This window comes from Penicillium digitatum, chromosome 4, assembly GCF_016767815.1.
Source record: "Penicillium digitatum chromosome 4, complete sequence".
NCBI classification, from domain to species: Eukaryota; Fungi; Ascomycota; class Eurotiomycetes; order Eurotiales; family Aspergillaceae; genus Penicillium; species Penicillium digitatum.
In genome coordinates, this window is record NC_089387.1 from 121,545 (window position 1) to 145,213 (window position 23,669).

Sequence of the window (23,669 nt, forward strand, 5' to 3'; positions counted from 1 at the left end):
TTCATCGTCAACATTCTCTTTGCTTCGCGTGGGTGCCACGAGTGGCCTTTAGTCGCGACCATGGGGAGATCGTCACCACCATTCCTTTATGAGCGTCCGTCTGCCTACAGCTTTAAAGGTCCGACCGACCGCGGCTTTAACCCAAGGGCCGCGACAGAGGCGAGCTGGACTCGTCCAGCATGCAATTCCACGAAAGAAGAACCGCTAGTGAATTTGAACCGCCATCCTGACACGGTGTGTGCGATCTTTTGCAAACTTATAGTGGATTCTGCTAATGGCAGATGTAGTGGGGTTTCTTCAACACGGTCAGCTCGTTTACACCGATGAGCCACAAAACAAAGAATCGGGTCAAGTATGCACGATTAACTCAGCTTGCACTTCGTTTCCTCACTCTTTTGGGGGCTCTCGGGTCCCTGTTCTGCTCTGTCGTTATAAAGGGAGCTGCAGTGGCTGTCATCTGGATCATTCGCGCCGGCGTGAGTACAGTACACCGAAAGAAACTTCCTCTTACTGACCTGTTGTAGCCCATAGTTGCGGTTCTCCACACGACATATGCCATCTACCATCATTCACGATCTGTTCTTAACCGCCCTGCAGGTTCTCAAGCGAGCTATGGACTATTCGCTGCGATACTCGACTTGGGACTCATCCCATTCTGCGTGTTTACTGCGTTTATGGCGTATGGCGAATGGAATTCCAACGTATACCATTGGAGAACACTCTTCAACGAGAGGGACTTGACTTTCAAACTGTCCGAGGCCACCTTCGTACTGGCTGTCGCAAATGGCGCGTTGCACCTCGTCTCCCTCGCCATATCGGTATTCTTGGCTGTCACATTCCGGAAAATCTCCCGCCTGCCGCCTGATATGAATCCGCTTGAAGACAATTTGACCGCACGTCCCCGTAAGAGCCATCAGGAGACTCAAATAGAGGAGAAACATCTCAGCCATTTTACCGTGGATTCCAATTTTGAGGATCCGCTCATTGGATCCCCTCGCAGCGTGCCTTTCATGCACACACGAGAGCAGTCTTCCGGTGGTAATTCGAACAGTGAGTCAATGGGTATGCTTGAAGAGCAGCCGCAGTCACATCCTTCCGTTTATCAAGACCGCCTATCCCACTTGGAATCTCCAACAGTACCTTGCATGGATCCCTCCAGCCCGGAGACACTATTCCAACAAACCGCAAGCCAGCCCTATGACTTCACTTCACAGACAGCTGCCCCGGAATATCGAAAAGTTGCCTCCCACGCCCCCGAAATCATCGATGCCACTGCTCAAATGCGTCGTCTGTCATCACGTACTGCCGATCGATCGGAAACCGTCAGCCCGTTTTCCGACAATTGGGTGGCATACTCTGAGCGGTCTATATCGCCAATGGGTGAGACACAGGACGAGAGTCCAGCTGCTCTTCGTCACTCTTCCTCTGTCTACAGCCAAAACACCTACAAGACCAGCCCGACCACTAGTAGTGGCATCCGAGACTGGTTTGTTTATGGCTACAAGCCGGAGCCAAGGATTGGAAGCGCTATCCCGGAAGATGTGCGCGGTGAATATACGTCGCTCGCCATGCATGAATTCTATGGCCTTGATGATGGCCGCCGTGAACAAGATGTGGGCGATCAGCGCATGGATATGTTCCCAGATCCAGAAGATCACAGAGACGACTTCGATGACGAACGTGATGGTTACATCCCATTCAATCCGCTCATGCTTAACCCACCCACCCCGCAGCCTTTTCCGATAGAAAAGCCCGAGAACAACGACCCCGCGCAGCACGTTATCTTAGGTGATAGCCCCAATCTATCATATAATGCACAGGCACAGCCGGTTTCGGTTTCACACGAGAGCCCCAAGCCCACTTCGCCCAAGACCCGATTCTATGGCGATCTGGATGTAGATGGCAAGCCTGGATTGGCTGTATCTCGCGAGCCAAGCGAACAGATTGTCCGCAAGCCTACCAAGCTTACAAAGAAACGCAGCAGCAAGATGTCAGCTTATGAGGCTCTCAAGAAGAACGACAACGACAACGACGAAGAAAATAAATACCTCTCAACCAGGATGCCTATTTCGCCTCGTGCCGCCGAAAGCGACCGCAAGGGCCGTGTCGTGAGCAACACCGGTGCCGACGCCGCTCGGCCTGGCAATGCAGACGGAGTTGGTGCATCCTTATCCTCATATGGAAGTTATATCGCCGGTCTAGGTGTTGGACGCCGCCGCGATGTGAGCGGCAAGGTCGCCGAAGAAGGGCGCAGTGAAAAAGTTCTCGATGAGCAACCTGCCCACAACCAGAACGAAAGCCACAACAGGATTCCGAGCTCTTCGCAAAATCGGGCTGCAGGATGGGCTCGGTTCGCCGGACTTTGAATGTGATATCCATCGTCTTTTTTTCCCTTATGAGTTAATGGTTTGTCTTCATGAATGACATGTAGCGACTTGATTTTGTTTGGAACCCTGATATCCTGTTTCCATTGGGTTTGTTTTTCGTGGAATCATGTATTGATTGGAATCGCTTTGGTGTATTATGGATGCCTCTTTTGTTGTATGTAGTTCTGACCTCACTGAACATTTGAATCGAGCATGATAGCTATGCACCTTGTCGTAAACTGTTTCCTTCCACGAATGATCTTGTTCCAATTATATCGTAGCAGTGACCTATTGGCGTTGGTGGGGTTATATGTAGCCTTTACGACCAGGGTGCAGAGAAGCCCGTTGATCGTCATCAGCTGCGCCGTTGATGCTGGCAACTCTGGCACTAGAACCGCCAGCCGGGGCTTCGAGGTGGTAGGTTTTTGGTAAAAATCCGTTGATAAATGTCTACGGTTTCCCCAATGAAGTTGACTCCGTCTACAAAATGACAGGCTGTACTGTGACTGAGTGGCAGAAATTGAGCAACAGAAACCCACCAGTCGATTGGAATTTTGTGTTATAGACAATTGTCGCCGAAGAACAACCTGTTTCAGGAAGTCGGCAATGGTGTTCATGTTTCATTAGCTAGTATAATCAACGAAAAATAGTATTCTGGAAGAAACCATCCCCCTGCTGTCGATCCTGATAGCTTGCCACTGGGCTCGAGCTCAGGGGTGTTGCGGGGAGTGCGCTCAGATAGGTCCGATGGTGGAGAGGGCAGGGGTCTCACAATTATAGATGCGAAGTGAAAAAAGAGGCAATGTACATAGTATATAAGATATCCAGTCTTGATATCACACCCAAAAGGCCGAGGCAGCACCTTCGGGGTGGAGGGAGCCATCACCGAGATAAAGTGTCTCAGGAGGGAATACCTTCATATTCCCATCCTTCGATGACACGCCTTCTGCGCCGGGAATTTCGGCGGTTGGCGTTGCACTTGACAAAGAAAGTCAGGGCTGTGATAAGAAGAACGATGATACCCGCAATCGCGGCTACAAGCACAGTTTTGCGCTCGAGTTGCTGCGGATCGGAGGCATAAGGACACCTGGCCTTATAGCCACCGGATACCCAGCAGGATGTAACATCTATTGAGTTAAAGTCTACAAAGACCTCTCGAAGGGCGGGATCTGTGGAACTCAGGTCGATTTTTGTCTCTGGCAGAGAGAGAATATGTCTGTAGAGATGCGTGTTTTCGAGACCAGTGCGGGGTACAGCGAAGCTCGATCCTGGAGGACAGGTGTTCGACAAGTTGGAGAAATGTTCGGCCGTGTCTGACAGGACCCAAGAGAAAGGCGAATTGCCGATTCGACAGGCGCCATACCGCTGTTCAGTGCAGTTCGTGGATCGCCAGCGGCCGTTCAGCGTTAGGTCCATGACCGCACAGCGATCATACTTGGGATCACCGTCGCCACCGCCATATTTTGCATCGTGTGGCTGGCCAACGGCCCAAGCCCAGGAAGAGGAGAGGGAGACATTACGGTAATATTCAACTTGTTGGTCTGCAGTTTGATCGAAGAGGGTGGTGTTGAGCATTGGCGAGAGACCACAAGCTGTAATGCTAGAGAGAAAGTTTGATAGTGAGCCCATCGTCTCATCTGTGGAAAGACCATCGGGGACAGGGAGGGGGCTAGATATAGCCCATGATGAGTAAGTTTGGGGCACGCGTGTGAGCCCAGACTCATACAGACAGTTTGAAGTAACACTGCCGTTGGTGGCTGCGGAGATCTTCACATTGGAAGTCAGATAACCAGGAGGAAAGACCAAATTTTCTTCAGTAGACAGATTGCATTTCACCAGTTGGGAATCAATAGAGCCGTATTCGATGAGCACTCGGTCACGTTTTGCGAGCTGAATATACTTTGATGATGGCCAGCCATCTGGGGTGCTCTGCTCACCCGCTTTATTTTCATGGACGGTGAAGTACTCTGTGATGGGCAAATAGCCCTGCTCGACCTTATACCACGACTGGTTTAAATTGCTTCGGTCCGAGGCAAGCTGAGCCGGGCTATAGATAAAGTCCTCAAGAGCCATCCCAAGAATTGAGCCGGCTAGCTCAGTTCCCGATGGCAGTTGATCTCCTGATATGGCAGAAGCCAGCTCATCTGGCGTGGAGTCACTTGCAGCGACATGGAGATTGAGAACGAGATACGTTGTGTACACCGTCAAACGTGAGTTTGTATCTCGGAAATAACCCACAAGCACTTCCGCCAAGGCGTAGGGATCGAGGCCGTCGGTGCACTTGTATGAGCCTAGTTCATAAAGAGTGTGTCCATGGGAATCGGCATAACCGGTGACAGTCGCAGAGTCCGAACTAGCTGTTGCCGTGGTTGTGGATGTCTCTGAGGTCACAGTCACTCCAGATACAACTGGAACAGATACCGGACAGAAAGACCAAGTCCTACGGTTGACCGACCAATATAGATCAACGGCGAAACGTCGGTACCCGATTGCGAGAAGGTTAGAAAAACATTTTGCAGCGTCTTCTAGATCATAAATGCGGTTTCCAAAGCAGGCAGCTGATAGTGACACAGCCGGGTTCGTCACATAGTTAAGTGGAATTTGACCAGCCACATCTCGTTCGCTCTGGATCAAGATGTTCATATGAGTGTGGGGGGGGGCACTAATTGCGAACTGAGACACATACCAGCAGAACAGCCACCCATGTAGCGTTTAACAGAGTTTCCGTGGAGTCATATTGGACAGACATTGAGTATCGACAGGAAAATAGCTTTGAAGCTCATGTTTAGCGCGATGTTCTGACGTTGAATATAGAAGGGGAAGGAGGTTAAGCTTGGCTGGGGAAGTCGGGAGGGCGGACAGATCAGCTGAGTCAATCTGGCCACTTCTCTTTCTTTTCTTTCACAACTTCCTCTGCCTTGGACTTTCTTCTTCTCTTCTGCTTTTCATTCCCAAATTTAATTTCAAAATGGCCACTCCTGGCCAGCCCAGCCCTGAGCAGATGGCGGCCATGCAACAGCAGTTTGCCGCCGAAGCCGCCAAACGAGGGCTGACGCCCCAGCAATTCGCCGCAATGCAACGTGAACAACTAACTGCCGATGCTGCAAAGCTCGGTCTAACTACTGAACAGTATGTTGCGCAGTTGCGCATGCGAGCAATGCAAGCTCATCAGCAGCAACAGAGGATTCTGGCCGAACAACAGGGTCAAGCAGCACCAGAAGGACAACAAGCTCCGTCGCCCGCACCCCAGCAGCACCAACACACAACCACACAACAGGTCCCTGTGAATCCCAACAATCCACCGGACCCAAAGGCATTGGCAGTGGCCAACTGGTTACGGTCGCAAAATCTCAAGCCTCGCACATGTATCATGGACGGACAGCGCAAGGACATGTTCAAGGGTGAGCAGCGACTAGTATCTAAATTCATTACAAGGAATTACAATCTAACAGGACTTTTTTAAATACAGTCAAGCGCGCAATCCGGGCCATTGAATCCCCCGCCTATGCCAAAGCCGCCTCCAAGAAAAACTCCCTTCTCCCCCCAGTGACCGACCGCGCCTCTGCCGAGAATGTTTTTAAGCTTCTTCCGCTTTCCCTTTTGGCTCTCCGAGTGAGCAAGGTTGATCCCCATGAAGGACACAACCATGCCAAGCCTAAGAACCGCACCAAGGGTCTATGGACCGTGAAGATCGAACAGCACCAGGAGACCGACCCCATGATGCATTATGTTTGGTTGTATGATGGCCCACAGTGGAAGCAAAAGGCCATGGCTGCCGCTGTGGTCGTGGGTATCTTCGCCGTTGTTCTGTTCCCGTTGTGGCCTATGATTATGCGTCAGGGAGTGTGGTATCTGAGTGTTGGCTTGATGGGACTGTTGGGTCTCTTCTTCGCCATGGCTATCTTCCGCTTGATTCTATTCTGCATTACTGTCTTCACCGTGCCCCCGGGTCTCTGGCTATTCCCCAATCTGTTCGAGGATGTCGGGTTCTTTGACAGCTTCAAGCCTCTATGGGGCTGGCAAGAGGTATACACTCCTCACCTTCTTCTTATACTCTTGGAAATAGTAAAGCTGACCATTTAATCCTACAGACAAAAAAGAGCAAAAAGTCTGGAAAATCCAAGGTCTCAACCTCTGCTTCCGCCCAAGTAACCGCAGCTGCTCCCTCAGCAAACGCCCCCTCGGCAACCACAGCCTCCGCCGAGCCTACTTCTACTCCGTCCGTAGTCGCCGCGCGACGCGGTCTGACCGCAAGTGTGGAAGAGGGGGAGGAGTAGTGCTGCTACGTTCTGAAAGACATTCGAAGCTGATCGATCTGAATTGGTCGAACGCGGTATCATGCGGGTGCTTATTTTAAATCATTTGAGATTTGTATTTTCAAGATCCCTATTCCATGTTCAGTCTGGCGTTTTGGGCCTTGCTCCTAAGAATTGAAATCATTGGGAATGTCTTTTCCCTCCTCGGTTTCTGTCTTTATTTCATTGCATAACTTTTGTTTGGGTTGCTTTTAGCATCAAATCGATGTGAGGTTTTCTGTATTCGACTATTGGTGACAGGATATGGTAGACAAAAAAATACCTGGTAGTGTAAATGCTCGGCTCTATGCTCTATGCCCAATGTAAATGCATCCTCCGTGGTTTATAGAATCCCCAGCAAAAAACAGAAGACAAAAAATCCGAGCTCAGAAGAGAGAACAGATTTGCTTCTGATCAAAAATTAAGAACATAGCATTAAACAGGGTATATCCAAGAACAAATGCCAATAGAAACACAATCGAAATGAAGAGAAGTAATTCATACATTATATAGACAAACAAAGGAACTGACGCATGCATACAAGCGTTGGTATCACCAATGTGCCCAGATAAGAGAATGGAAATGAGAGGCCCCCAGAGATGCAATAGGTGCAAAAGGGGTATTTGACGTTGATGAAAGCCGAGGTCGAAATGTCAGAGACAGTAATGACAGATGCGAGAAAGGGAAGAGGATACACGGAATGCATCTCAATTGTCGTGAGAAGAAGATCGTTGCAACGGTCAACGTTGAAAATGTGAGAGCTTATTTGAGTTATCTTGTTAGATGATGGTAAAATGTCATAGATTTAATGTTGGGCCATAGCAGAGGAGGGTGGATTTAGACCAGGGGACTCTTGATCAGCTTTGAATGTCGAGCATTTTGTGGGGCATCCCTTGCTGGGTCATTGCTTGCAGAATGAGCACCGCTCTTCCGATCTTCGAGGTGATCCCGCACTGGCTCGGATCCGTAGAACCGTTGCATTGGAGATGTCACAGACCATGCGGATAGCATATGTGATGCGGTCGTGTCGGTTGAAGAAGCAGGTGTACTGGTGTTTGCGATAGAAGGGGCGGGTGAGGGCAGCTTAGGGAGTGGGCAGTTGGGGGGTGGTGCAGATGGAGGTCCGATTAAACCCAGACCTGGCATGCTCTTGCGGCGCAACATGCTCTGAGCAGCTTGATTGTCCGGATACACAGCGGAGACTCTCTGGCGCGGTATTGGGTCTTTCGGTGGAGGAGCAGGTTGGACCTGGGTTATATTGATGGGTTTCCGACTCATGCTAGAGCCGTCCATCAGGCTGAGTGGACGGGAAGATGCTCTGGGATCAGGCAGAGGACCTGTAGGAGGCGCCGTTATGGGCGGCCGGTAGAAAAGTTGGATATTCTGTGTTGAACGGACGGTTTTGGTCAGGGCATCCTCTGAATTTGACGGTCGTAGTCTGCGCCTGGCTTCTGTTGAGTCCGCATGGCGCAAACTAGCTACGCTGAATGTCGGAGTTTGAGAAGGGGATGCTAAGGTGGACATATTTGGGTCGGTCTCGGTGCGGCGTGCGAAGCCGTTAATTGATGAAGGAGGAGAGGCATGGGGGATCGGGGTTGTCCCAGATCTCGGAACGAATTTCTTGCTGAACGAGGGGACACTGAAATTAGGTGCTGGAGGTGAAGTACATCGAATGAGAGCTTCGGCAACGGACAATGAGTGATCCACTTGTGGCTCCTCTATAAATTCGGTAATGGGGGGAGGCTGAGGTGGCAGAGGCGTATGCAAACTGGAAACAGGCGGGCTGCGAGTGTAGATACGGTCAAGCTCTTCCGGCACAGGCTCACCGGGCCTGAAAGCACCGGTGCCTATTGGTGGCGAGTGGGGTATATTGGAAGAAGTGAATGACGAAGAACGCATGTCAGACCCGATAGAAGCAGACCTGTTGGTAGCATTTGTGGCCTCAGTTCTTACAGTTGACACTGATCCGGACCGAGAATCAATCACCGAGCGACGATTTACCGAGACACATGAACTGCGGCGAGATTGCCATGATGTAGCACCGACAGATTGACCATCTTCTTCCTCAGTGGGCGATAGGAGAGTCTGGGGTTGAAGGAAAAGACTGGAAATACGATGGGGATCTTTCTTTACCATTTGTCGAACGCTTGATTTGGATTGTAGCTGAGGCATCGTGTCTTCATCCAACTGCTTCTCTTGCGTAAATTTGCGTCCTCCCCGTTTTTCGATCTCAGCCCTAACGGCCACCAACCAGCCGATCATATCATCGGGGTTTTCGAGCACCAAAAGAAAATTGTGCGAAAACCGCCGGGCATTAGGCCTGTGGAAGCCAAAGCGCGAGAATCGAGGCCTTGGGGGCTCCGGCACGGCGGAACCATCGGCTGTCGGATTGTGAGAGACCTGGACTACCCAATGTTTTCCAGGAATAGCATCACTAGCAAATGCGACAGACTTGGGCCCTAGCAGCAGCATTCTCTCTGGAAGACGGTCGTGTTTCCCTTCGCCTGCATATTGGAGGATGCATCCAGTAGTTGATAGGACATATATTTTCTGAGTCCACTCCACCTTGTTGATAGTACCAGATACCGTCCGGAGGTGCTTCCGTTGCTTTTGTTCTCGCTTTTTACGAGCAGCATCAGCGGCCTCGCTCTGCTCTAAGAGATTGGCAGGATTATCGTCGGTAGAACTCCTTGCACTGGTGACGTGCAGACGCAAGATGGAATCCGCAGTGAGAGCAGGTGCCGGGAGGCAGGCATGCTTGATAGATTGGGGATAGGCCTGGAACAGTGGGGGAGACTTCCAGCCATACTGTTCCTGGTTCGTATGTTTGGGGGCCGTTTTCAAACGGGAGGATCTTGATGTTGTGCGTGATCGTTCTGTTGGGGAGGTATTGGTGAGATTGGAGTCTATAATTTGAGGGCTTAAAATAGAGGGCGACAGGGTAGTTTCCAAGAGAATGGCAGTTTGAGGTTCTGGCTGTGCCTCTACAATCTCCTCTAATTTGGAATCTGCGCGCAAAGGCTTGTGACCAAAGAGACTGCGCAGACTGGTCTTGGAGGATTGCCTTTTAACCGGGCCCTGGAGCGGAATGGGACCCTCTGATCCATTGATGCTGGGATATTCAGTTGGCCGAGGGCGTTGGGACCGTTTTTGAGCAGCTGGTCGGCTGAAATTGGTCTGTAGGGGTGCAAGTAGACGACCTCTGCGTTCGCCAATTGGTGACTGATCCGGATTCATTGTTGACGGGCGTGCCCACGACAGTTCCACACAGTTTCACACAGTTTCACACAGCTCCAGATATTTCCAGATTGCAGAATTTCAGGAAGTTGAGCGTATTTAGAGAAAAAAGGAGCGACAAGGTTTAATTAAGGCAATGATCATCGAAAGGGAACGTGGGTATGGAGTGGTTCAACGTCATGGCATATCCGACGAGGAATAGCTGTTGAATATTAGAAGAAAAAAAAAGCAATGAAGAGAAATTGGAATCCAAATTGTAATTATAATCGAGGAACGACCCTTTCGAGAGAGAAGAAGACATCCAGAGAAAAAAAAAACACCTCTTTAGCAGGATTTCAAGGGGAAATTCGCATTCAGACTAGTTCCAAGCGGCAGTGGGGGGGATCTACTGGCGATAGTGTGCGGCCAGACCGGGGAGTCAAAGAACAATTGGTGCAAATCTGAGCTTTTGAGATCATCTAGATAGCCGGACCACATTTCAGTCCCTGACCAGGATCAACAGCACCTATCAGATTAGCGCCCTGATCACAATGCTGTGCCATTGCAACATCCTTTTGTGTGAATCCGCGTGGGCGATGGGTTGTCCAGTGCACATCGACCGAGCCAATCCGCTGATGGGGGGCGTCAGCCTTAATTTCTTTTTTTACCCAGGCACCGACGATTTAAAACGTCCCACTTACCACTGTCATAGTGGGATGATGTTTTTTGGATGCACTCTCGGCTGCAATCATATTAACAAACGCCTATAGGATGTCAGTTGGTTCCTGCAGAAGCAGAAGCAGTCCTAAAAAACCAGACCAGACGATGAAAAAAAAAAAAAAGAAAAAAATTCACCTACCACAGCCTTGAAATAGCTCTTAAAATGGAACGTCTTCGTTACCCCCATCCCATCTCCATCCTGTGCCCAGCCCTGCTGCAATAAAGCATCGGCGTCTCGGGCAAGTTGCTGCGCATCCTCGCCCTCGGCGAACTGAAACGCGCTGGATGCCATTCTCGGGAAAGGTCGCGAGAGGGGAAATGCGGGTGCATACAGGCTGGAGATTCTGGTGAGAGGCCGGATATTTGAGATGTTCCTCACACAGAGACGCATGGAAGTAAGACAATTCATCTTGAAAGGTACTTTGTACAAATTCGGAGGGGGGGTGGAAAGAGAGTCCAAATGTTGAGGGCGCACGGGCCAAGGGGATCGGATTATTTGGCCGAGACCACAATGCTATTCTTGATATCCATACCTACATATATCTGACATGGATATACATCTGTCTGTTTGTTTCCTGGAGGATTTGCCATAGACCTGCCAAAGTTGACCATCATTCCAGATCTATTGTATAGTTCCTGAGCCCCAGGCCGTATTGCGTTAAACCAATGAGAGGTACTCCGTACCGCGCGAGTCACTAGTTGCATAACAGCCGAATAACTGGAATTAGTTCGTCTGGTATTTTACATATTTAGACAAAGAAACACACAGAAGCGTCATGCTGATGATGAAACTTGATGCCTGAATTCGCTGTCACGTTCCAAGCACGTCCCAAAGTCTTTGAGACCTGGATTGATTCTCTACTGCTCGGGGATATCAGCCCTGTAGCCCGCATCATAGAATCACTTGAACATATGAACCATATCCTTCATCGATACCATGAAGATTGAGCGGAGGAATTCGAAAGTTGTCGGAATCAACGCCATGTGGGTTAAATGTCAACTCATCTCTTGCCAAGGAAACAACTTTGTTTTGATATGGCTCTGAGTGCAGGAAAGCTTGGTCCTCGAAGAATCCAATGTCTTTCGTCGCTACCATCTGTAAAGGCTTCCCCTTCAACAACATCTTGAAGCGAGTTCCAAAAACCGCGCCGAAGAATCCCGGAACGAGGCTCTCAATAAAACGCAGCCGGCTGACGAATTGTCCACTAGCCTTTCGGTGTTCTTGCCTCGCTCGACGAGGTAGTGCTCAGTTTTGTGCTGATAGGTAAATGACGGGACCTTAGTCGGGGTTGTATAAGAGGCATCTCCTCCTCGATCAGCAGCGCTGTACACGAAGAACTGGACCTTCTCATGTAGTGACTCATCAAGGAATGCTTTTCCTTGGGTTCCTTGAGACCCCTCCAGCGCGTCGTTACCAGTTGCTACCTATGGAGGGCTAGCTGGGCTAAGTAGTTTTCTCAATGGAGCGGGAAAGTGCGTACCTGAACACTGTAGACACCCCTGATGGGAGATTTGGAAACTTTACACGCATTTTGGAAGATAGCAGCGGAATTGCACAGGATGCATGACGATAACTGAGACTGGTGGCCCATTGAATTAAAATCGCAGAAGTCTATCAAGTAGCAATGAACCATTTGAAAGAAGAGCCGACATACCGAAAATCAAATGTGACCTGAGGTATGTGCTTTCGGGATTTGGGTCCCAAGCTGAGTAAATCCAACGGATGGCCAACAAGAGGAGCAACCGTTGACTAATGGGACAGCTTGAAATTGAGATCCCGTAAATTAGTACAGTAGTGAACCAGTTCAACTATTCTTAGAATAGTATCACGACATCACTTATACAATACTAGCGCTTAGAAAACAAGAAATCCTGAACTCCGACTTTGTGGCAAGTCGAAGCTCTTGCAGGCTTCATTAGTGGAAAGAGCCCCGGAGAGACCAAGCGACCTCTAGACTTAAATTCCAATGCTCTGTACTTCAATTTGTCCCACATAGTCAAGAAATTACCAAATCTATCTATAAAGTCGACAACAGCTACACCCATGGATGTATCCTTACCACGTTTGAGTCGGTCACTGGAAAATACTTCCGTTAGTTTAATCCCTGGTTCGAGGGGCTAGGAGATCTTGGAGAATCACTTGTTCGTTGAGAAGCCAAGCTATTTCGATGGCAAGAGCTTGTAGGATAGCCATGGACTGCTTGAAAAGTCTGGTTATAAAGTGGCGAGCTAGGAGGATTTCTTATAGCAAAGAAAAACCTCGATCTAGTACATGAGGAGACTATCAGCCGCAGACTATGATCCAAGCATCACCTATATCGTGGATTTCCAAAGAACGAATGGAATTTCTGTACAAATACTAAGCATCTTTTTCGATATATTTGTGAGGCTGAAACAGACACAAAGCCAAGAGAAGCGACAACTCATCTTCGCTGGAATGTGATCACATCGAAATTTGCAACTCCGGTTAATCTTTCAGCACAACAATCTCTTCCTCAAATTTGGAGATGCAAACTTTCAACTCATCCCACTCTTGACAGCTGTTTTGCTTCCAATTCATGGGTACGATCAATACACTATTGGCGGTACCGCGGGGGGGGGGGGGGGGGGGGGGGGGGGGCGTGTTGAGCCTTATCTTCGATACTCGGTAAGATGAATACTTGAATGATTCGCTCGGTGATAAACTCGCCGAGGGCGAGGCAGTAGGCTCTATAGATGAGTTTAAAACATCCAGATGTTCTCCTGGCGTAAACCCAGATGGGATATCAAACATAAGTCCATTCGGGAAGGATTTAGGTCCGAGCTCAGGTGAAAAATCGAGAGTCGAGGGAAACAGATCGGTAGATGTAGAAGCATCTCAACTTACCAGGGTCAGTAAACCACCGGTGTCGATAGATCGCCAAAAGAAGCCAGGGAAACAAATCCAAACAAAATTCTAGATATGGGAACATCTCATTGGGAAGAAATCTGCACGCACGTAATTAAGGAAGCTTGAAAAATAATACGGTAATTTTAACCTAAATTTAACATTTAGCACTAGTCCCGATCAGTCCCGAGTTGTCTGGCCCCGAATGTTCCGAGAAACCAGCCACAAGCTCTCGATGTGTATGTGTATAGAATTTACCAAAATTACAAGCTCTGTAATTAATTAACTATTTGGGGCCCTATAAACCATTGCGGTTCCTAGACCTCGCCCCAATATCCGCCCCAATGGCGGTTTCGGTCGGGGCGGTTTTGCGATTTTTGGCGAAGTCTAATCCATTAATCTTCCTGGAAGTTGACAGACATCTTACTACATTGTCTATTCACGTACTAATAAACAAACACAAAGCAATTTGTTTTCGGCCAATAGGAATGGTATAATTCATGACTGGTATCGCTCAGTCGCGAAAACCCATAGCATACATGACAAAACCCCCAGATCGCATTTCTTGTCTTTTGCGTCAAAGCAAGCACAGAAAACAAAAGACAATTATTTTAGAAACCCGCGCTTGTTCCTCGTCCAGTTCGATTAGCCTTATACTCAAGAGCACAAGGCCAAAAACCCCTAGATTAGGAGTGTAATATCCATCGGGTGTCGGGTGCAAGAATTATGAGCCAGCCACGCACAGCGTAGGATTGACGCCGATGAAAACATGCACGGAGAAGAAATGTAAAAAGCTCATAGAGTCCTATAACAGTGATTTCAGTCCCCTCACTACTCCCACCGAACATGAGAATTCATAGCAAAAATTAGACAAAAAAAACAGCGATCAAGGATTGAGGTTGATGCTGTTGCGGCGCGAATTGGCGCGAGAGTTGGCGCGAGAGTTGACACGAGAGTTCACTTGAGAATTGACCCGGGAGTTGCCTCGGCTGCCTAGCGTTGGGCGGATGCGGAGGTCTTGCTGGGAGCGCGCATACGAACTGGCGCGAGATGCCGGAGGGATCTTGGATCCTCGACGGCTCTGGACTTGTATGTGGTGTCGGGCATCCTCCAGCTGCTGGGCGAATGGAGAACGCTTGCGCAATGTGGGGCCCTTCCAGTAAATGATATATACCGCAACGACAAGCGGGACGGAAATACAGACTAGAAGAATGTTAGACCGATGGCTCATGTAGAAAGATAGGGTAGGCTAGACAGACAGAGAATGGTTGAGGCATATTCAAGATGGTGCTCACCACCGATATCTGTCAAAAATCGTCAGTATGAGAATGCGGGTAATTTTTTGCATGGAACAATTTACTTGTGAAGAAAGGCGTGGCCGGAATAGTGAGCACACCAGCAAGGAAGTCTCGCGACCAGCCATTTCCACCTGTCGCAGATGCAGAGTATGGTCCATAGGCGCAGATCATGTAATCAATCGTGGCCATGTAAATGGCATAATTTGCAATACCGATGATGGCGGCAAAGATCATAGATCCAATCCAGTGACACTGAGGTAAACTGGTCCAGGCGAATCCGATCAGACCTATTGGTAGGCAGGGGGCAGTATACAGCAGCCACCACAAGCGAGATTCATACTGAGCCCGTTCGCTCTCTGGATTGTTGTGGCGCTCTTTAATATTGCGTTTGATAATCGGGAAGAAGGAGAACCAAGCGATGAAGTAGCCAACCACAATTGGGATGAAGGCCAGACCCTTCTGCCAGGTGTTGAAGCCCCACTGACCGTAAACAAGAGAAAGCGACTGGATGAACATGAAAATAAGGGCGTCGCTGAAACCACTCAGCAGAGAAAGAACCAACACAATGGGCTCAGTCAGGAACATCTTGAAGGGGCGAATCCAGGTAGCCATAAGCTCATGAGGCGGGAAGCGCTGCCGGAACGATATGCCCTCTGTGGGACCGTAAATGTTGGGGTTTTCGCCAGACTTGCGCATTTTTTTGGCGATACGATCCATCATAACGGTAGTTCTAGTTTCAGGGACGAACAGGTAATGAGCAACCTGCACGAAACCACCAAAGATCAACTGAATCCAGATGTTCCACCGCCACGGCAGGAATGCTTCGACGAAGCCACCAACGACTGGACCAAGCACAGATCCACCAACAGATGAGAAAACGACAGCAGCTACGGCGTATTGTTGCGCATCCGGTTCCCACAGATCAGCAATCATTCCCAGGGTAACAGAGCCACCGGCGGACGAGAGACCACCAAGGGCACGACCAACCATGATGGAGGCAAAGTTGGGGGCCAGAGCCACAGGTAGCTGGAAAACATTGACAAGGAATAGAGATGCCTGGAGAATGGGTTTGCGACCCAGCTCCTCACTCCACGGAGCCCAGAGTTCACAACCGAAGGCATAAAGAACCAAGAAGATCATGGCACCGCAGCGCGCAGCCTGCATGGAGACACCAAACTCCTCTGAAATTCCTGTGGTGGCGTTCGAATAAAGCGATGTATTGAAGTTCATCGATGTCTGCACGAGGAAAATCACGGCGATAATGGTCCACTTTTTCTTTTCGCTGAATGAGTATCCCAGTCGATCGTAGCACATGTCCTCAGTGAGCTCGACTACTCCGTCGGGTGTAGGCGAGGCCTCCTCGAGCTGATCCTCCTCCTCTAACTTTTCAGTAGCGGCATTGACAACGGCTTGGGCGTGGGCAGCTTCTGCTGCCTGCACGGTATCCCTTGCGGGTTTTTCGAAATTGAATGCCATTGTTGATTCTACCCTGTGACGTAGAAGTGGTAGTATAAGGAAAACTGGTATCAAGACCAGTAGCAGTAGAAGAAACTCCAGGAAATGAGGACACAATAAGTCTGGAGAAGATCAACAGTGAGAAAGAGAGAAAGAGAACAAAGGAATGAACAAGAAAGAGGAAAAAAGAGGAGTTAAATACAGAAACGGAGAGAAAAGGGCAAGAGCCAAATGCAGGAAAGAGCCAATCTTTCCAGGGTTCACCCTGTCAGTACATTTCCAGTACAGTCCTAGTACAGATTTTCCATTATGTCACTTCCCACATTTTAGGGATTGACTTGGACACTAATTCTTTCAATAAGTTACATGTACCTGATTACTTGGTACTTACTATACACTAATAAACACTCCAGGCGGGATGCCGATGTCCCCCCATGGAACCCCACTTCTTCATCTCTCCAGACTATCACTCTCCGGAGATTTTTGCCCTTTTTTACCTCTTTGAATGAACTGCAGCATTTTTTTACCCATCGCCTAAACTATCAAAGATTTTGGCAGGTGAGAACAGTTGATTCTTTCTGGCACTTTCAGGGCCAACTAGCCGGAATAGGAAGTTTGCATTTGGGGTAGTCGGACCCACATTGGAGAGAACTACGGCCATCTCCAGCCAACTTCCCCGTTGCCGCTCTGGGCCGGGAGAATGTCCGCTTCGAGTCTGTTCAACGCCTTTAACATGCAGCATCAAATCTATACAACAAACACTACAGAAGATAGGGATATCAAACTCTCATGTGCCCCGCGAGGTAAGGAGCCCGGATTACTGCCGACCGTGCCCGACCGCATGGAACCCCATTTAAGATGGACGTTCTGCGTTTGCAATGTCTATGAAAATGACAAATGGGGGCCGAAAAAAACCGCCCAGGGAAAAATGCGTCCACGGGTTGCTTCCATCAAGCCAGCAAACTCGAGTTTTAGTGAAAACAAGATATTGCCAAGTCGCCCATTACTTGCCTTCGCCGTTTGTGACGTCAGGTCACCACAAGAGACCAAGTCATTCGTCAATCACATCCAGGACAGGTACTGCAGCTAAAGGGCACCAAGAATTGCCATGGTCCATATTACGGGCTTGGCGTTGATTGTCATCAAGGCTGGAGGGCCACAACTCTTGTTCTGACTCTAGTAGTACGCTTACCTTGTGATCGGCTGACCAATTGGGAGTTTTATTTTCTCTTGTTCTTTTCTCTCCTATATGCCGGCCCGACTATCATATCCTACAAAAAGAAATTACTCGGCGGTCTACCGGCATAACGTTCCAGAAAACTGTATCGAAGGCTGTCAATTACGTATCTGTGAACCACGCAACACATAACTACACGGCCTAATCGGAATCCCTTGCAGGGCACCTAGCCCTCTCACTGTTACATTTCACCATGAATACGGATCCTCATCCGCCATTGCCCACTGGGGTAAAAGACCAGAAAGAAGGTTTGATCAAGTCACATCGCCCTTGGGCGCCCAAGGGAGGGGAGGGGGATTTATGGTTGTCCGGAAACAACCACAACAGGGTATCGCACGTCCCCCGAGCCCGGAGTCTGGTACATTCCTGCACATGGCAAATCGAATTGCTGCAATCGACAACATCAAATCTAGAGCGCCACGCGACGCTTTGATGATCTTTGCGGCGATCCCACAGCCGGAATTTGTTTACATGTAATCTGTGTATAGAATCATGACTCTTAGAAATTGTAAGTTTGTGCGCCACTCGGAAAAACCGGCGTATTGCTCTGTTGCTCTGCGCGCAACCAAGGGCCAAGATGTGATTTGTTGTGGCCCGACCTTAGTACCTGTGGACGCCTGGCCTGGCCCATGTTCCGGAAGATGCCTGTAAGCCCCGAGAGAATGAATCCGAGTTGTACATGTTCATTCTGTTGGGGGAAGGGGGGGAAGTGGGTGGAAAGAGACCTCAATCTGACGGTCATGGGCTCCCCCAGGGCTAGAGCATTCCACAGTTCTCCTTAGACCCTGAAGCCTCAGGCATTGGGTTCCACAAACGGTTCTAGCACCACGTGACATACCCCGCGAAGAAGAGAATGAGTCAGCAGGCCCTCTAGTTGGCTTGGGGGGGGGGGGGGGGGGGGGGGGGGGGGTGGGGAGGAAGTCTGACGTTACCCACAGATTAGAGCTTCAACGATTATCATTCAACCCCTAGGCAATTATTGCTTGAAGATGTCACCGGATCTGAACTCCCTTGCCCCATCCCGCTCATCTTCAACCTCCTCCTCAATTCCGCAACGTAATATGCCCCCTCCTGCAACTGGTCCAGCGCCCCTCAACCTGAACACCGCCTCACCAAGGCCTTCCCATGGCTCAAGCATACGCCGACCGTCGGTATCCGAACGACGTCGGTCCGCTGCGGGAATGAATTTGAACGAGATACAGGGCACTAGTCCAGGAGCTAGCAGTGAGTTACCTGCATCAGATTATCGCGACCATCGCAGCTCGATCGGACATGCATTTCGCACAGCCAGCCCATCCAGCCACGGTGGAAGTCCCATCTTCGCGACAGCCGATCCCCATCATCATCGAGCACCCTCATTGGGAGAGCTACACCAAGAGTTAGAGCAAGAACAGGAAGCACAAGTGGTGGGTTCATTTACATCCCCGAAAGCTAAATTGATGGTAAGCTAACTCGGCAACCATGATGGAATAAAGAACCGTCTTCTTCAGATGATCCGCAGCCAGCAAGCCCAATTGCAGCAATATCAGCAGCAACATAACCCGCAATCAACCGCTGCAATCGATGATACAACCCCGGCATCGGAACGGTCGGCCTTCTTCCCCCCTGGCCCAGCAGCACCTCCAGCAAGCAATAGGTTATCTGTGTCTTCTTCATTTTCAACCCGCCGAAACTCACGACCTTCAAGTCAAGCGACGTCGCCGAATCTGCGACCATTAGACTCGCGTGGACCGGAGAGCATGGAGCCATTCTCGGGCTTGCGGGATAGCCAAAGTCGGCGCGGGAGCCGGGATGAGAGTGCCTTTTACCAAGCCGAAGCGAGCTCGCTAGCCCGAGAAAATGTGCTCCTTAGGCAACGGATCCGGGAACTAGGTATGAAAATCCCGGGATGGCGTTTTTAAGCCAATTGCGCGGAGTAAACCCGCTCCGGGATGCAGATCTCGATTTAAGCGCATTTACTAATTTGGTTCACAGAGAGACAAATCGGTGGTCTGACGACTTCCCAGAGCGCGTCATCTGCGACAACTACTTCGGGAATTGCGTCCGGACAGGCGGGGACCGAAACCGCGGACCCGCCTGCCGTGGGTTCGACGCGAGACGGCAAAGACTGAAACTCGCACTTGGCGCGTGTCTTGAGTCGACCCCACAGATTCTGATTGATACCGGCGATTCCCCGGATGTCAGCCTAAAACCATGTTCACCACTCTACCCAGTAATGGCTTGACGGAGAATAAAAGAAAACCCCTTGGCCCCCATGCAACGAATGTTGCACCCTTATGTAATCCTGGCACAAAGGTTTTCGCGAAGGGTCGAATCTTTTGAGTTCTGGCCGACGTTCCAATTTTCCAGGACAGGCGGTGTTTCCATTTCTTTTGTGAAAATGCGCAGTGTGACTTTATGTGCTTTGTGTCGAAGTTGCAGTGTGATTTATCTTATGCATGCAGGATGTATGGCCTGTTGCTGTTACTAGCAACCCTTCCCGTTGGAAGTGTGGGGGTCTCACTATGGAAAAACCCGAAATTAAATATAGAAATCCATGACAATACGTGTTATGTGGTCTTTATTCACTATTCTGGAAGTAAAAACTTGGAGGTTCTAATTTAGACTCGTGGACTACTGCGTCTTCTCACACAGACTTAGCCATGTTGCCAAGGTAATCTCTCGGGGTCTAGAGAGCAATTCCTATGTTCTATCCAAGTCTAAAGTGGTCCAGCCCAAAAAAAGAAACACGCTTCTTCAAACTCGCCACAATCCCATCCGGATCCTCTCTTCTCACAGCCCCAAAGTCAACGAATCACAGATTCGAGAGATGACAGGAGCAGAAGCAAGAACAAACTCATTCTGACAAAAGCCCGGGGTCGTGTGCCATGGTAGAAGTGCGTTTCCTATGTGACCTTGACAAGGGGAAGGCGGATAGGTGAGTCGTAGTCGCGAAAGGTTGATATGGTGGAGTTGTGTCTTGATTCGTAGTGATTGAAGATGAAAATGGTAGAGATGTAGTCATGGCCTTGATTCCCCAATGTGGGTGGCTTCTACTACACTCTTGGAGCTGCGTAGGCTTCTATTTTCAAGCTTGGATGTGTCTTGAGATTACAGAACTGGGAATTTATTGCGGTTGTGAAAGTGCGATTGTGAGAGAAACCATGAAAAAAAAAAGCATTCTTCGATCCAATCTATCCTCTCGAAGAACAGGAATGTAATGCTAGATGCAAATCATCTTTTGCACAATAGCAATGTGAAGATACAAGAAATTCCAAGTTGAAAACAGAAATAAAAAGATTTTCTCTATCGCGCGCTGGGAGGAAGAAAACAACAACTCGAAAGCGCCAAAATCAACAAAACTTGGGTATACGTTAAACAAGTCTATAGCTTCGGCTTCGCAGCCTCGGCAACCAAGTCGGGCATGAGGAGGTCACGAAGCTCAGTGGCAGCCTCATTGAGGTAGTGGCTCATACGCTCAGCACCGAGACGTTTGCAGACGATGTTGAAGTTGAGGCTGGGAAGGATGAGTTAGTGATAGGCACAAATACAAAACAAGGACAGGGGATGCTTGGTGCTTACCTGTTCTCGTTGATCATGTATGCAATTCCGAAACCATCATCAATAACCTGGCTCCACCCGTATCCGTTGAAGTACTCGGAGCTCAGTTGGGAGGTGGAGAGGTACCAAGAGGAAGAGTAGGCGTATGCGGGATCCTGGTAGATCTCGGGCAGCCTCTCGCCGGGCTGGAGAAGCTTCTTCAAACCGAACAGATGACGGTCGACACCGTGGCCGGAGCTAGCCTCCTGGGTATACTTAGTGTGCTGGGCAAGGGCAGCGCGGAACAGCCTAACGGTCTCTTCGCGGGGGGTGGTGTGGTCCTCATGGGCCTTGCAGAAGGCGACGCTCTCGTCAGAGACACTGCGTGTAGTCTCTGTTCGACCTTCGGCGTACTTGCGGGTGGAGGCAGATTCGTAGGTGGGACGGTTCTTGCCGTACATCTTGAAGTAGGCCAGCTGGATGGTCATCTGGACGAAGGCGTCGGGGCTGCACTTGAACTTTTTTATCAAACCCTTGCCGTAACCCTGGTAGGCCTGGACGACCAGCTCATGGGAACCAATCTGCTTGCGGTGGTATACGGCTGCGACGTTGATGGCCTCGTTGGCGGCGTCGTCCAGCTTGAAGTTGATAGGCTTGGGGTCGGCGAGCTGGGACCGCACGGACTGGGCGGAGAGGTCGATCTTTTTGTTGAAGATGACATTGTTGATATAGTCGTTCAGGCGGTGGGTGGGAGTGCCGTCCATCATGCTGTGCTCGCCCGTGAAACCAGCAGTACCATTGTCATTGATAATGAACTGCAACGGCTTGTCGAACCAGCGGTTTGAGCCATCACCGTGCCAGTATTGCGAGCAGCGCTCAGGCAGAGTGACGGGGCGGGCATCGTCCAAACAGACTACGAAGCCAGCAGACTCAATATCTCGCAAGGCCAGCTCATTAGCGGGGTCAAGAGAAACGAGGGTTTTGCGAGCAGCCGTCCAGTGATCACGGTCGGCAACAGTCAGCACCCCAACGGGCGGCGCGGGCTGTGCAACCTCGTAGATGCGCTCAAACTGCTTCTCCAATTCAGAGACATTAAGCTGCTGACCGTCTACGATGAGGGGAATCTTGAAGAACTGGTTCTTGCGCACCACGACGATGTGCTGGTTTTCGGCGGCGGGATACTTGCGAGGGAAATCCGAGCCCTCGGCGGGGATGCGGCAGCAGTTGAACATGTACTGATACGAGCTCATGGCCTGGGGCTCCTTGCGGAGGTACTCGGGCTCCAAAGAGCCATCATCGACCTTAGCCTTGAACTCAAGCGCAGCGGTGGTGATAGCGGCAGCGCGCTTAGCTGGGTTGCGACGCTCGCGGTCGTCCCGGTAGGAGTAGAAGTAGGAGACGTAAGGGATAACGGGCTCGCGGTAAGCGAGGTAGGCGGCCTGGTTCCACCACTCGGCGAGCCAGTTATTGATCTTGGGATCGGCGGCGCGAGCCAAGAGACGCTTCTGTAGAGATTCGCCCTGGCCACCGGGGCGGACGAATTCCTCTACGGCATTCTTGGTGCGCTCATACTCGGACTCGGAGACGACGGCGTGAACGGACTTGAGGTACCGACGGCCGGTCTCTTCTAAAGAGGGAACAGGAAGCTGGGGGAGAGAGTCTTCAAAACGAAGCATCTTGCCCTTGGAGAGGTCCTCCATGTATCCTATTCTTCTGTTAACAAGTCCGATTCTTATTTGGGGATAGCCCGCATTGCGCCGGACGCAAGTGTTGCTTACCCTCAGGGACGGAATATACCGTTCGTCGGGGGGTCATTGTAAGGGTCTATATGCGAGTCAATGGATTGATTCCAGGGATATTTCACAGCATTTTTAAACGACAGCATCTGTAATTAGAAGAGGACCTACCGAGCGGGTGAGGAGGGAGTTTGGTAGGCGTTGCCTTGATAGGGTAGAAAGGCGGTTTCGGGCAGAAGCAGTGAACATCCCTCTGGTTAAATGAAAAAAATCGGGTTACGGATATGAAGAGAAGTGAACGCGAACGTGAAGCTCAAAGGGAGAATAAGAAGAGTTGGCCGAGTGACGCCCAGAGAGCCTCGGCTGGCGGGGAAGCCGGTAAACGCGGTACCGGGGGAGAGGGGGCACCGTACGTTTGTAGTACTCGATGTATTTCAGTCAGTCTCGTTCGAGCTATCTTTCCCCATGGAAAGGAAGTGTAATAGTGAGAAGATGAGAATTTAAATAATCTAATAAGTAGTTGGCTTGTAGTTGGTCAGTGTCTTTTATCTAGATTCAATGTTCCCATTGTGTTGACTTGTGTTGTATCCGTCTGAACTCGGCTCATCAGCCCCTGCAAAAGAATACGGGAAATACCAATACCTCCTCCACCGAGCCTCGGTCCATTTTCTTGTTGATTCTCACAGTCACAGGGAAGAGATATTAGTCTCCACCTCAGAATCTTAGACTGTGAATCTATGTCAGTAGCATTGAGTGTGTCTGGAAACGGAGTATGACCTGCAAAAAACATCATAACCCACAAAACCCCGAACGTCAATACTCCGGTTTTCCGGGCGATCACATTGCGGGGAGAGCTTCTAGCGTAAATGTATAAACACGGGATCTTGGACAGTCTCAATGCAGATACGGAGTATATACGTAATAGAAAGAAGAAACATAAAGATGGCGCTAGATTATGTAT

General features: G+C 49.9%; 9 protein-coding genes across 9 annotated transcripts; 4 read left to right on the forward strand and 5 right to left on the reverse strand.

Moving 5' to 3' along the window:
• Positions 1-60: 60 nt before the first annotated feature.
• On the forward strand, positions 61-2,366 carry Pdw03_0042 (uncharacterized protein; the record flags this gene model as incomplete). The annotated part of the gene is made up of 3 exons (XM_014674818.1): positions 61-234; positions 288-476; positions 525-2,366. 3 exons carry the CDS (start codon positions 61-63, stop codon positions 2,364-2,366), a joined length of 2,205 nt encoding a protein of 734 aa, XP_014530304.1.
• A 900-nt stretch (positions 2,367-3,266) lies between these two features.
• On the reverse strand, positions 3,267-5,115 carry Pdw03_0043 (Maintenance of telomere capping protein 6; the record flags this gene model as incomplete). The annotated part of the gene is made up of 2 exons (XM_014674819.2): positions 3,267-4,991; positions 5,053-5,115. 2 exons carry the CDS (start codon positions 5,113-5,115, stop codon positions 3,267-3,269), a joined length of 1,788 nt encoding a protein of 595 aa, XP_014530305.2.
• A 219-nt stretch (positions 5,116-5,334) lies between these two features.
• Pdw03_0044 (Translocation protein Sec62, putative) lies at positions 5,335-5,653 on the forward strand (the record flags this gene model as incomplete). The annotated part of the gene is made up of 2 exons (XM_066099488.1): positions 5,335-5,495; positions 5,548-5,653. 2 exons carry the CDS (start codon positions 5,335-5,337, stop codon positions 5,651-5,653), a joined length of 267 nt encoding a protein of 88 aa, XP_065957215.1.
• Positions 5,654-5,736: 83 nt separating this feature from the next.
• Pdw03_0045 (Translocation protein Sec62, putative) lies at positions 5,737-6,643 on the forward strand (the record flags this gene model as incomplete). The annotated part of the gene is made up of 3 exons (XM_014674820.2): positions 5,737-5,767; positions 5,836-6,392; positions 6,458-6,643. 3 exons carry the CDS (start codon positions 5,737-5,739, stop codon positions 6,641-6,643), a joined length of 774 nt encoding a protein of 257 aa, XP_014530306.2.
• Positions 6,644-7,498: 855 nt separating this feature from the next.
• Pdw03_0046 (Peptidase family M20/M25/M40 protein) lies at positions 7,499-9,898 on the reverse strand (the record flags this gene model as incomplete). The annotated part of the gene is made up of 1 exon (XM_014674821.1): positions 7,499-9,898. The coding sequence occupies one exon, from the start codon at positions 9,896-9,898 to the stop codon at positions 7,499-7,501; it is 2,400 nt and encodes a 799-aa protein (XP_014530307.1).
• A 458-nt stretch (positions 9,899-10,356) lies between these two features.
• On the reverse strand, positions 10,357-10,889 carry Pdw03_0047 (Pterin-4-alpha-carbinolamine dehydratase family protein; the record flags this gene model as incomplete). The annotated part of the gene is made up of 3 exons (XM_014674822.1): positions 10,357-10,509; positions 10,579-10,641; positions 10,737-10,889. 3 exons carry the CDS (start codon positions 10,887-10,889, stop codon positions 10,357-10,359), a joined length of 369 nt encoding a protein of 122 aa, XP_014530308.1.
• A 3,460-nt stretch (positions 10,890-14,349) lies between these two features.
• On the reverse strand, positions 14,350-16,237 carry Pdw03_0048 (MFS multidrug transporter, putative; the record flags this gene model as incomplete). Its single annotated transcript, XM_014674823.1, has 3 exons — positions 14,350-14,666; positions 14,723-14,767; positions 14,824-16,237. The coding sequence occupies 3 exons, from the start codon at positions 16,235-16,237 to the stop codon at positions 14,350-14,352; spliced, it is 1,776 nt and encodes a 591-aa protein (XP_014530309.1).
• A 2,205-nt stretch (positions 16,238-18,442) lies between these two features.
• On the forward strand, positions 18,443-19,564 carry Pdw03_0049 (RING finger protein ETP1; the record flags this gene model as incomplete). Its single annotated transcript, XM_066099489.1, has 4 exons — positions 18,443-18,859; positions 18,929-19,089; positions 19,141-19,325; positions 19,428-19,564. The coding sequence occupies 4 exons, from the start codon at positions 18,443-18,445 to the stop codon at positions 19,562-19,564; spliced, it is 900 nt and encodes a 299-aa protein (XP_065957216.1).
• Positions 19,565-20,816: 1,252 nt separating this feature from the next.
• Pdw03_0050 (Acyltransferase ChoActase/COT/CPT) lies at positions 20,817-22,957 on the reverse strand (the record flags this gene model as incomplete). Its single annotated transcript, XM_014674825.2, has 4 exons — positions 20,817-20,949; positions 21,015-22,677; positions 22,751-22,796; positions 22,880-22,957. The coding sequence occupies 4 exons, from the start codon at positions 22,955-22,957 to the stop codon at positions 20,817-20,819; spliced, it is 1,920 nt and encodes a 639-aa protein (XP_014530311.2).
• Positions 22,958-23,669: the final 712 nt, after the last annotated feature.